Here is a 14538-nt window from a genome sequence, read left to right on the forward strand (position 1 = left end):
TTATATGATATTTTTAAATTAATGACTTTTTAGTAAGGGTCTATTTTTAAATATCACACATGAAAAGAAGTTGTGACTTCTATTTTAATAGATAAGATATATCATTATGATGAAATATACACCAGGTGAAAATCAATTTTTTAATTATTTTTTACAACGAAATGCTATTATATTACTTAAACTTGAGTGTGATCGGATAACCAGACCAAAATAGAACAATCAATAAAACAGAGTTTTCTATAGAAAGACCTCGCGGTCCTAGTTAAATAATCTGAAATATGATTTTGCGCTCATGGAATATGAATGATCTTGAAGTCCAAAAAACATATCTGCAGAGTCTCTACCCTCCCCAATTTTGTTGCAAAGAAATATAGTGTGTGCATTTCATGTTTTAAAATTCATGTTAAAATCATATGATATTAGGTTCGTGATTTGTAAATTTAGTTCAAATCATGTATTATTTAGTTATATAGATTTATTAAAATTCTTATTTTACAATAAATTTGAAGAAAAATTTAAAAATTATTTAAATTAAATCTAATAAAACTTCTAGATTTATTAATACTAACTAAATATACAATATTAGATTTTAAAATCAATAAAATTACTTGAATTTATAAATTTTACATAAATTTTTGAATTAATTAGAATATATTAAAATAACTCCATCTACTTGGCTATTGAATGGTATAATAGTTAGAACTTAAAAAGCACAGTAAAAACTCTATAAATTAATAATGTTGGGGCTATGAAAATTTATTAATTTATAAAGTTATTAATTTATGATAATTTCCTTTTTAGATCTATATTTTTTTGAAAAAAACAGTGTATAAAAGTGAAAAAAAATTATTTGCTTCATTATATTATATATTGGTTAGTGTTTATACATTTGAATTTTAACTATTTTTACTAGATCATTGATATAATTTATGTATATGAATACATATTATATAATACAAATTCACTTTTATACTTTTATATGCAATTCCATAAAACTAAAAATAAAATTACAGATGAAATTTATTTTGAAAAAAGATACACAACAACAAAATTTTGTATATTTTAATATAAAATTAATATATATGGTAATTGTTAATTTATGATTTTAATAGGACCATATATTTACCTATGAGTTTTCAAAGTATTATTCTTACTATTTTATCAAATAATATTTTATTTTACACCGGTCCAAGTTGAAACCGGAAAAATTTATTAGTTTATAGTGTTTATTAATTTATCGATAATAATTCATAGAGTTTATATTGTATATTCGTTTTGGAGTAAAGTATCATATAACACAATCATCAGTCATCACGTAAATAGGCTCCAACCAAGTTTTTAGCCTTCATTATCTTTTTAAGATATTATGTACGGCCCAGACATCTTCTCTGAGGTTTAAAACTCTCAAAGAAGAAATAAATAAAATGATTGGTTTCAGCCGAGGTCGAGGACTTGGTATTTGAGTTTGGCGTTGAGGAAGACGCATGAGCAGTGCTCTTAGATAAGGTTTCCGTCTTCTGATTCCTCGTGCGGGTGGAAGCCTTGTTGCTCTATACATCTAATGGATCTGAGACATGGAATACTCCGTGAGGTGTCTTACATGCGGACACACACGTTAGGCAGAATAGCGATTTACAAAAGTAAAACTGGTCAGCTTCTCGCAAGAGAAGACTTGCAAATCAAACCACTGCTTCGTCTCGAAACAATCACCCATCCATGGTTGATAAAGGAGAGGTATATACCTCTACAACAAATACACCTCACACCGATGAATCCAAAAAGCTAGAACAAGGCAAAAACGAATTGACCATGACTGCAAGCGACCGAAGAGAAACAGAAGAACCACAACTCATATCTAAGGCAACCCTCGACTTGACAACAACTGATGAACCACACCTTCCACTTTTGAAACAGGAACGAAGAAACACAAATCTGAGGTCGAAGACATCCCCCTCACCCTAGATATCATCAAACCAAAAGCCAAAAACCCAAAAAGAGAACCCCAAACAAGCAGCAATAGATCACAAGAGATAAAAGAAGAAAATTGGCCGGTTCTGATGTTAACAGAGCCACCGAAACCGGCTGGTTGAAAGCTTGACGACACTAGGGTTTCTCTCTTAACGGCGCTAGGACTTCTCTCTTGACAGTGCTGGACCCGAGTTAATGCTGTTTTTGAGATTTTAACAGAATTTTAGTAAAACACTTTTCATTATATATAAACCGGCTTATATACGGGTCACTAGATTCATAGATGAAATTATAGATCCAAAATAGACATGAAATATTGATTTCATATAATTTAAATAATTTAGTAAGAAATAATAAGCACATTAAATGTTGGATAAAAGATGAAATAAGATTACAAATATAAATAAATAATAATAATAATAAATGTTAAAATAATTACATAAATATAATTTATCTATTTATGTGCTTGCAGAAATAAAAATTACGCATATTAAAAGATAGTGTATATATATATATATATAATATGTATAAATGTAAGGGTTATTTGTGAAAAAAAAATTTAGATTTTTAAAGAGAGTAGAGCAAAATGGGAAGATAAAAAGGAAGAGAGAAAATAATTTTGGTTTGTTGGCGAATTTGGATTTTTTTGGTTTAATGAGTACAATTTCTATATATTTTATCTGTATTTAATATATTTTTGATGAACAAAAACTTCTACGTTTTAAAAGTACATGTCAAAATCTAGCAGGCACTAAAATCACAAGCAAGGTTAAAATAAAAAGAAAGAAACAGCAACAATTGTCTGCACCATTTATTCAAACGACGAGCATTTTATGGACCAAGAGCTAAAACAAAACAACTTCATACAAGGTTTTTAATGGAAACATGAAACACGTGAGCAGGCTCAACCCAGCCCAAGTACCCCAACCACGTTACATTTACACGTAGAACCATTCAGCGTTGTACCTTAAAAGCTCGAATCTGCCTGCAAATTAAATCAACTTCTTCAGTTATCTGTCAAAACTAAATCTGAATCACATTTACATAATATGAAAATAACAGATATACTTTTATACTAATAAATATTTACCCACCAAATTCTCTTGTCCAGTTGCACAGGTGGGTCTTCTAAGAGGAAGTTGCTTTCGAGGCGTTCTCTGAAAATATAAAAGACACGTACGGGAAGACTTAATATTACTAATTAACTACATTTGGTACTGATATAAGTAAGTAGGTTAAAAATGTTACCTGTAATTTGGGTCTTAAGTTTTCTATTGCCGCTATTGTTCTCTCATCTACACTTGCTTCTTGCTGTGGAATTTTAATAATTATATACAATATATATTTTCTAAAAACTACGCACATATATCAAAAAGAAGAAGGAAAAAGTAAATTGGAAAATAAAAAATTCACATTTAGGTAGATTACATAAAGTGATATATATACCTTGTGTAAAGCCCAATCTGCTGAATCAAAGAAAGCACGTTTGTGATTCTGCATTGTTTTAAAAATAATTGTTAGTACATTAACAGCTCAAATTACAAATATATGAAAAATGTAGGTTATTTGGAGATAATTCACCTGCGAGATAAGTGGCTTTTTCTTTGGCACAAGTCCTCCGTATTTGTGAGCACCAGAGGTAGACTAAGGACAAAACAAAATAATTTTAATAAATTAAATATTAATATGTTTTTCTTTTGTTCAATATTAAAATCTATAGTTACATTTCAAAACTAAAGAGAGGCAAAAAGACAGTGATCATCTTGCCAATAAATCCTAAACCATACCGACAGGTTAAAGAAGTTCACTGTACTGTACCGATCACAATCGGACACTGAAACAAAAAACTGAGACCAATCGACGATACGAATGGAGAACAGGTGTCCAAAAACGTACCACGTGACAAGTGAACAAACGTACCACAAAACGACGATACGACGATAAGTCTATCTTTTTCTTTATTTTTTGCTGTAAGATTATAAGTCTTATCGTTTAGGCCGTCCATATCATTAAGATATCTCTAATGTTTGACAAAAAAAAAAAAAAAAAAATATATATATATATATATATATATATATATCTCTAATTAAGATTTTCTTTATGCTTTTATCCAAAATATCTTCCACCCGACAAACAAAAATTCCTTTCAGGATCAAATTTAAAACTCCAAAATTATGAATGATAATAAATTGCAAAAATAGATTTGTCGAATTAAAATATTTAGTTTTGTCCAGAAAAAAAGGTAAAACAAGAAGATAATGTTTGAATGGTAAACAGACGTAAGATGAAAACAAACGTGTACGCCGTCCTTAAGTCGCCGACGATTAGTTTTGGCAATGTATTTGACTACTAATCCTATCTTAATTAACTTAGATTTATAACTTAATGTCTCTAATTTATAAACAATTCTACTGCAGTCAAAACTTTTCTTATAGTTGCAACAATATTGGGATTTACCTTTCATATATTATTTTCATTGCTACCCAGATTTGATAATACCTTTGCAATTGTTAAGATTGATTCAGAATCGTATATTCTTGTTTACTTATTAAAAGAAAAATACTTAAAAACTGCTTAAAACAAAATCATGAAACAGGAGAAACATTCAATTCGTCAATTGTTTTGATTTTACTTAATTACCTCTTGTCGTTGAGAAAATAAGAAATCGTCAGCTCTGTTGTAATCAGTCGCCATGTTTCTCTAACTTTTTGCCTTTTCAGATTCCTTCACTTCGTCCTGATCGAATCAATTAAACAGAAAACAATCAATTAAGTAATTAATCCCCAAAAAACATCACACCTTTTGGAATTAATCTCTTGTGTACGGTGTGTACCTTAGAGTGGTTCAGAGACGGGAAAAAGAGGAAGACGGTGAGATACGAACATGCGTTCACCCATTAGCCAGATTATATATACACACGCTCATGAGATAATAAATCACACGTTCACACGTGCGTTGTAGTTAAGCAAAGGCTACTAAAAGTGCAACATACACGTATTTGAACTTCTAGGATTTTTTTCTTAGCTAATTTTTAAGAAGAAAATGACAAAATAATTCGTAACTTTCAAATTTAAACTAAAAAATCTATCTCACAAACACGTTATTTAAATCCTAAATTTTCAACTAAACACAAATAAATCTTAAATTTTATTGAACAAATCTTCGGTCCGGTCAAAAGTCAACCGTTTAATTTTGTTAATTATATTTAAGATTTTTGATAGGATCAAAAATAGTTTAGTTGACAACAAATAAGATTATTTTTATTTTTCTACAAAATTTTTTTTTGTTATTGACTAAATAAAATATATACTTCAAGTAAAGCTAGACACATATACAAATTTGGCGGAACCAGCCTAGTTTTTTAGGAGGGTCAAACGCATAATGTGTATATATTACATGGGTCAACATACCCACAATTTGCAAAAAAATTCTTATTTTTAGTAAAAATGCATGTAAATTTTTTTATGTTATAAAAATCATGTGGGTCATTCATTTGACCACCCTCCTAACCCGCTGCCTCCGCCACTAATACAATATGCTTTGTTGTGTTTATTTGTTTTTGAATTTATATATATTGTGATATGCTTTTGTTGTATTTATTTGCTGTTGAATTTGAATACACATATGCTTTGTTGTAGTACTAAAGTATGACTGGTTTACTCTCTACCACCCGCAAACGCAGCTTTTATGTTTGGTAGCGGTTGTTGGCGTTTTGCAACAATCATTCAAACCGCTCCAAACCGCTTCAAACCGCTCCAAACCGCTTCAAACCGCTCTAAATATCATAAATTCAAAAGTTTGTTCCAGCTAGCGTTTTTTGCGGGAGCATAATTTTTTTTCTTTTTTAAAACAATATAAATACAAAAATAAAATATTTAATCAAAATTTAAATTGGAATTATAAAAATACTAAAATATAATACTTAATATTATAAAATTTAAAAATAAAAATACTTTCTATAATTTTTAAAAATTTAAAACTATAACTTTGTAAATATAATTTTTGTATTTATTATAAAATTATGATTTTTTATATTTTTATAATTATATAAAATGTAAATATTGTTAATTTCCTATTTAGCCGCTGATATATTTGGTAGTTAACCAGTCATAACTATCCCGCAAACGCACCAATTTCTAACCGTAGAACCATTCGTACAAATTCCTTAAAACCGCTAGAAACCGCAACCACCCGCATCCGCAAACTCCTGCAACCGCAACCGCTGCGTTTGAACCAGTCAGGCTCTAACTAATTATTCATTTAGAAAGAATCATTACAATGTTAGTCTCAAGAACAACTATCACTTTTATGTTTATGTTTATTTTTTTTAGTTTAGGAACTTACTTATTACTCTGATATATCTAAACTTACTTCACATTTGTGTGTTTAAATTACGTTTTCTATTGAGTAAACTTTTTTATTCTTGGTTCGTTTTTAAAACTATTATTTTTAAGTTAATCTAAATCATATATTCCTTAGAGAACTATTGTAATCAAGATGAAAATGTTATAACTTTTAAGGAAACAATTTTTTTAGTAAGATATTTTAATAAAGTGGAACAAAAGAATTTCATATTTTTGTTGACCAAAATATTTTGGTCTCAATAAAAATCAACCACTAAATATAACAAACAAAACCAAATGACTAATCTTTTGCGGGACTAAAATAGTTTTGCCAACAAAAAATATGAGATATATTTTTGTTTGATTGAAAATTGAAGATTAAATCAACTTCATCTCGTACAGAAGAATGAGAAGAATTCGACCGACCGTAGCTAAGAAGCTGAATCGTAATTATTAGGTCCGATCATATTGAAGTAAGAAAATTCAGCCTCAAAATATGTACAAACAAAAAAACGGGTAATCAGAGACGAAATCCAATTTGATAACAAATAAAAAATCAGAAACCGCTCTGCTATGAAAAATAGATGAGAGAAAAAAAGAGAATGTGCCTTTTAGAATAGTTGAAAATATTTATCTAGTCATCTACTAAATCTTATGATTCGAATGGTAAAAATGGATAAAGCATTGCGGATCTAACAGATCAAGTGGATCTAGTGGAACAAATATGGATCAAGCTGATCAGTTGAAACTTTAGCGAATCAATTGGTCTAAAATATTTATTTATTATATTTAAATAATATTGTAGATTTTTTATTTTCTAACATATTTTATTATTTAATTTACCTATAAATTTTTTTTATTACAGTAGTAATATTTAATGTTTTATTTATAAAAAAAATTATAATAAAACAAGAGGATGCAACACAAATATACCCAATATACGGTGGTTTTACTGTACAAGTTGAATAATGAAAAGACTGTTCGAACTGCAACTTTAGTTTTTATTATTTTATTATTTTATTATTTAAATAGAATCACTTATCTGAACAATGTTAATGGTGTTAATGGATGTTTGTGTGTGTGTGTGTGATCCACCTTGTCGAAGGTTTCTATTTTATCTTCTACCATTCAAAACCTTAGTAATATTTATTTTGTAAAACGGATTTTATTTATATAATATTTACATGCATTTCCATTTAATAAATAGATAAAAAATCAATCTTATTAATGTTAAAGTATATAATTAACTGTTCATATAAAAGTTTTCGTATTTAATTGATAGTTTTTCAGCCGTATCATCATATAAGGCAAAAAGAATTCACCAAGAGAATACAATCAATTGGCTTCTTACAAAAGATAAAAATGGAGCTATCGTTTACATTAGCGACAAGATTATCTCAACGTCATAGTGATTAGGGTGGGACGAATCCAGATATCTGAAAATTTTAGGGTATCCAGATAGCTGGATCCGTGACTTTAGTATCCAGATCTGTTGGATTCAAGATTTTAGTATCCGGATCTGTTCCTTCCGGATATCCGTCTAAATAGTGTATTACCCACGAGTATCCGGATTTGGATATGTAAAGATAAAATAAAATAATTAAAAAATCTTAAAAAAATACTAATATTCTAAAATAACATATAAATTAAATATTTATACAAATTTTATAAATATATATATAAGATTATAAAAATTAATATATAATATTAATTTTATGTATTAATTTAATATATCAACTATAGTTATTAATACAATTTAAAATTTAATATATTTAAAAAATACGGATCCAGATATCTAGACTTAAAAATCAAGATATTCGAATCCGTATTCGATGGATCTGGCAGTTTACTATCCGGATCTAGATCCGTGCACCCAAGATATCCTATTTTTGGAGCGGATCCGGATTAGGTCTCAAATATCTGTTTTATCAATTATTCTGAAAACGATGTGTTTTCACTTTCTCTTGCAATTATCATGGCGCTTCAAACCTTAAAACATGATTTTCTACTTATATATTTGTATGATATTTTATCTAGATTTTTGTTTTTGAATTTATCTCTGTGAAATTTTTTTATCTCGGTCGGTTTCTATCTCCAGAAGAACAATGTTTTTTGGTGGCCTATGTGTAAAAACTATATTTCACTTATTTCAATATAATCCTTCAATACAAAAAAAACCTGTGAATTGTAAGAACCGCACAAGTAATTTTCTTACATCTGACTAGATAAAGTTTTTCCTGAGGAAAAAATAGTAAAAATAAAATTATAATATTTTACTAATTTATAAAATTATTAATTTTTAAAGCGGTTAATTTATAAAAAAAGTTTCTCTTTATATTTCTATTTTAAAAATATTTTTAATTTAAAGTAAAAAGAATATTTGCTATTACAGTATAATATTGACTAATTTGTAAATTTTTTTTTTGTCTTTTTATGTTAAATTATTTGGTGTTTTAGTGACATAATGTGTACATAATGAATTTTAAAAATAATTTTACAAATAACACCACAAATTTTTTTTAAAAAAATAAAAACTGAATTTACTTGATTTTATATAAATTATATACATAATAGTTATTAATTGATCAGTTTAGGTGAATATAAAAGAGAGTGGTAATAAATTAATTGGTTAGTTTTCAAAAGTATTTGCGTCGTTGGGTAATATGGGTATGCAAAATTACAGAACACTCCATACAATGTATGTCATAGCTACTGCTATTTAGTCACTGGATTTGGTGAATATTATTTTGTTAGATATTGTTAGATCATCTCCAGTGGTACTATTTAATTTCTTCTATATCTATATTATTAAAATAGAAACATTGTGTTGGACCTAACTTTTATTTTGTAAGTTTTTAAATTAAATACACTTTTCTACTTTATAGTTAAACCTACATTAAATCATTAATATTTTTTCCTTATATTTCTATATATCTATATTATTAAAACGGAAACATTGTGTTGGACCTAACTTTTATTTTGTAAGTTTTTAAATTAAATACACTTTTCTACTTTATAGTTAAACCTACATTAAATCATTAATACTTTTTTCCTTATATTTCTATCTATGTTTCTAAACAATATACTTATTTCTTTACACTAGTATCCATATTTCCAAACAACACTATAATTAATCTTGTGTCCAAACAATGTAAAATATTAGAACTCATATTCTTAATAATTTCTAACAATTTTCTTTCAGATTATTTAGATAAAATAAATAATGTAAAAAATCAAATAATTTAGAAAACAATGAAAATGAATAGAAATTATTTTTACAGGTTTAAATACTACAAAACATTTCAATCAATAATAAATCAATTTAATTAACTGATTATTTTATTTATATTTACTTAATAATAGTTATATCATTTATTTATTAATATAATAATTCAATAATATCCATTACATAAAAAAAATATATATAAAGGTTATACATTGTACAATAAATATAATAGCAAAAATAATTATGAAGAATGTTCAAAATATAGGTTATCTAAAAAAATGTTTAAGATTAATTGTTAATAATAAATAATAATATAAATTATTAACAAGATAAATTACACAAAACAATTATAATAAATTAATTAAGCTATATAAAAAGGAGTAATAAGATCAAGAGATATTTATAGTTGTTAATCATTTTATATCTATCATTTTCTCTATCAAATTTTGTAGAAACGTCATAATTTCATAAAATTGCAAAGTAGCGAACTTTAAAATTTGGATTAAAAGGTGACAAATTATGAAAATATAACAATTTATATTAAATTTGATTACATATCGGTCATCCATCGGTTCAATCGGTTAGTCTTGGGTTTTAGTGATTTTTTAAAATATGAATATTTTAAAAAACTTTAATTGAATTATTGGATCATCGGATTAATTGGTTTGACCGTGGATTCGGGTCGAATTTAAAAGCATCGATTTAAATATAAAAGAAAATTAAATACACAAAATTCTTACAAGTTAACAAAATATTTGTTAAGTTATTAGTAAAATTTTTCATCATAAAATAATCCGCGCTTGCAAAGTGCAGTCAAGATCTAGTTTCATTCTAAAATAGAATTACGCTATTATAAAGTTGGAATTTCTCCAATTGTTTACTCTATAATAGAGTTACTCAATATATAGTGGAATATAGAAGAATATAGAAGAATATTGTTTTTTACTCTAAAAATAGAAGAATAAAAAGAACATTCTTTTATATTACACTCTATTATAGAGTAGCTCTATTATAGAGTAGCTCTATTATAGAGTAGCTCTATTATAGAGTAAACCATTGAAGCAAATTCAACTCTATAATAGAGTAACTCTATTTTACAATGAAATGTAGAGAAAATTGTAGAGTATTATTAGAGATGCCCTTAGGATATCCGGTTGTGAGATTATGCCTGTATCAATGAGAGAGTTTGATTTGTATTATTTTAAAACCAGATATCCAGGTATGTTGTTTGCAGCAATAGTGTTCAGATTTTATTTGAGAATGGCCAACTACAATTAATTGTTTCGGAAACGAAAATTAAAAATTTGGTATTCGAAACCCCATTCAAAATAGACAAATATGGAGATTTGAAGATGTGGATATTGGTAAGAAGCGAATCTACAGATTGAAAAGATGGATTAGATAAGACAGACAGAGAAATGACCAATAATAACTAAATTTTTACGATAGAAACGATGATTGCAGTGGCTGCTAGAAATCCTCCCCCATAAGAGAACAACAAATTGGCGAAGCTTCTTCTCTTGGTTAAGAATATCTTGGAGAACAATATCAGTTTTAGCCGGCTCACTCTATATTGTTTGTGTAGCTGATGAATCTTGATTCGAAGGAATTATACACTTGAGTTGCAGTCGTTAAGAGCTTTATTTTCTTGTTTAAGCCGGCGAATTTGATCTCTACCCTCAAGCAAACTAATATTTTGCCATCCATAAGGTTTCTCTTTATCAACCACATGACGAATCCGTGAGAATCATCTTTGTATAATCTTCGTCATGGTTTGTCGTATGTGACATCATCAACGTTGTATAAGCTCTGTTCGAAACTACGCTAGGCGCTAGTCGGGCGGGAACCCCGGGCCTAGCAAGTTACCAAGAAATCGGGGATTAAGCGGGGATTAATTGGGGCCTAGTTTTTATATTTTTATTCTATTTATATTTGTATATATATTAATATATGTGTGAATGGACAAACAAGTTGACGTCTCCTGGTGGCTTGGACCTTGTGCTGACGCCAATCAACCTGTCTTCGAACCGCAGGGGTGTGTGTTTTATTTATTTTCGATTATTAATCAAGTTGTTTAACAAAAGTCCCACATCGGTGAGTGAGGGAAAAAGAAGGGAAATTGTAATCTATATATTGTCTTCTTCCTAGTAGAGATTTAGTCAAGTGTTTGGGCTTCTTAGTAGGCCTAAAAATACATTCATAGTTTGCAATTTTTTAGTCGGGCCGACTAACCAAATAATGGGCCGACTAACCGCTAAATAGGCCGATTAATCGGTTTGTTGGGCCGACTTTTCAGTTGGCGATTTTTTTGTCCGAATTAAGCAAAGTCGCGGCGGCTTAAGTCCGATCAGCGATTAAACGGGCGGCTAGGCGCCCGAGTTTTTGAACAGAGTGTATAAGTAGAGGAATCAGGAATGGCATGGTGGGCCTTGAAACCTTTTGAAGTAGTGTGATGAACCCAAGCTGGAATTATGGCTACTAGCCGTTGCAGAGTAAATAGGTTTGAAAGGAAAGTAAATGTATTGAATTGAATTCAAAAAGGTGGATTTTGTTATGAAATTCAAGAAAAAGGAGCAGCCGCGTTTGTAGAAAATATAAAAGATGTGGAGTCCGCTGCACTATTTGCACAGTGAATTTCTTTCTATATATACGAACGTTTTTCGTTCATTGTATTACACACCATCCTTCTCCTTCAATAACACATCCTCTCTTGTTATCAGTGTTATCTTCTTCATACGGGTATAAAATATTTCCTTATTTAAATTCCTGCGATATAATAAAATTTCAGTTCTTTTTATAACACGTTATCAGCACGATCGTTCTGCAATTCGGTAAAATTTATTGTATCATATATACCCTGCTATAATGGTCGGTATACCGCCTGTACTATTATTTATATTATGTTATAATGGCCGGAATACCGCCTATATTATTTATTAATATTTTAATTAATTTATTGGTCGGCCGAGCCGCCTTATATTCTATTTATTGTTAACTGGACGGCCGAGCCGCCTTTATTTTCTGTTTGTTGTTAACTGGTCGGCTGAGCCGCCTTATATTTTGTTTATTGCTAATTGGTCGGCCGAGCCGCCGTATAATTTATTTATTACTCTGCATTGATCGGCTGAGCCGTCACATGATTTGTTGTCATAACATAAATATTTCATTGCCATAATTTTTTACTTTTATGAAATTTTATAGATTTGATTGACTGTTTAATACGATATTTTCAGACTGATTTTTAGTGCACTCGATTTGACCCCAACGGTCACAAAGAAAATTTTTCAAAAATTTTCCATTTTCTCCAACGGTCATGAACAGTAATTTTCATCTATAAATACAACTCATTTTCACTCCATTTCATCATCCAAAACATTTCATCTTCTCTCAAAAAATTTCAAATCGCTCTCCTCCGATTTTTAATTTCAAGAAAGATGATTCGCGCACTTTTTTTTTATGTGCCATTTTTATTTGTGTTTCTATTTATGGTTTATTCGTTGGAGAATTTACTCCGAGTGAATTTAAGATGAATATCGGTTTAATTTTCTTTACATCACTTCTCCTTGTAATTGCTTGCATGATTAATGTAAACGGTTTTTAAATTATGAAGTTCTAATAAAATTATTATTTTGTGTTTTAGAAATACAAATGGCAAACATCGAGAAACTCCAGTTCCCGGCTCTGAAAGTAACCGGCGAAAATTATGTCAGATGGGTCACAAATGTGAAACATTATCTTGTAATAAAAAAGATAACTGAAGCGATAGAAGTCGGTAACAAATCGCCACCCGAGCATATAGCCGAAGCGATAATCTTCCTGAAGAAGCATTTAGATGAGAATCTAACTCACGACTATGGAGACGTTGAGGACCCAGCCGTACTATGGCAAGCCTTGAAAGATAGGTTCGATAATCAAAAGGAAATCAATCTCCCTCACGCTCTTGAAGAGTGGAAAACCCTGAGGTTTCAGGATTTCCAAAGGGTTAGAGATTACAATTCCACTATCTTGAGGATAGTTGCACAATTAAAATATTGTGGTAACCCTGTCACCGAAGCAGAAATGCTTGACAAGACATACAATACTTTCCACAAAGAACACAACGTCTTATCCCGAATTTACAGAAAATGTGGGTACACCAAATTTTCTGAATTGATGGTAACACTCATGTTGGCTGAAAAGAACGATGAGTTACTAATCAAAAACCATAATTCCCGACCTACGGGAGCCAAGGCATTTCCCGAAGTGAATGCTACGGCGGTAGAATATTCGGGAAGGAGAAACCAGACCAACCGAGGTCGTGGTCGGCGTTTCAACAACAAACGTGGAAAGCCTTACTATCCTAAAAGTATTAGATCTAACAAATGGGTTAGATCTGAACAACCTCCTAAAGGCAAAGAAACTGAAGAGGATACCACAAAGAAAAGTGAGACTGTATGTTACAGATGTGGATGTAAAGGACATTGGTCCCGTACCTGTCGTACTCCCCCACATTTGTGCAAGTTATATCAAGAGTCCATAAAAGGAAAGGCTAAAGAGGTGAACCTCACGGAAAATGTTGAAGGGACCTCATACCTTGAATCCTCCGACTTCGCTAATGAGCTGGACTAGATTACTCCTGAAGAGAATCGAAATGCCTATGATAAGAGTATTGAATAGTTTTCAGTATTACCATGTATAATTATTATATTTCATGTTTTAAACAAATAATGATGTTTTTAACGTCATCTTATTGTATAATTATTATGTGTTTCCTTATATGAATGAATTTTATGTTTTTCTTTTATTAATATTTATGACAATTTCAGAAATGGATCAGAATACTAATGAAGCAAAATCCAAGAAACGGATTCGTGAAATATGCATACCAGATAGTGGAACAACGCACACTATTCTGAGACAAAAGAGATATTTCTCTGATATAAAACCGACAAGAATTGTCGTCAATACAATATCAGGTCCTGCAGACGTGATTGAAGGAACTGGTAAAGCAAACTTTACTTT

The 14538-nt window shown here is 29.5% G+C and overlaps 1 protein-coding gene across 1 annotated transcript; it reads right to left on the bottom strand.

Annotated features, from left to right (window-relative positions):
• Positions 1-2720: 2720 nt before the first annotated feature.
• On the bottom strand, positions 2721-4937 carry LOC111209128. Its single transcript, XM_048765484.1, has 7 exons — positions 4802-4937; positions 4609-4704; positions 3550-3612; positions 3415-3462; positions 3217-3279; positions 3063-3125; positions 2721-2953 (listed from the first exon to the last, which is right to left on the bottom strand). The coding sequence occupies exons 2-7, from the start codon at positions 4660-4662 to the stop codon at positions 2936-2938; spliced, it is 309 nt and encodes a 102-aa protein (XP_048621441.1). The 5' UTR covers positions 4663-4704; positions 4802-4937; the 3' UTR covers positions 2721-2935.
• Positions 4938-14538: the final 9601 nt, after the last annotated feature.

The sequence above is a fragment of the Brassica napus genome, chromosome C8, assembly GCF_020379485.1.
Source record: "Brassica napus cultivar Da-Ae chromosome C8, Da-Ae, whole genome shotgun sequence".
Taxonomy (NCBI): domain Eukaryota; kingdom Viridiplantae; phylum Streptophyta; class Magnoliopsida; order Brassicales; family Brassicaceae; genus Brassica; species Brassica napus.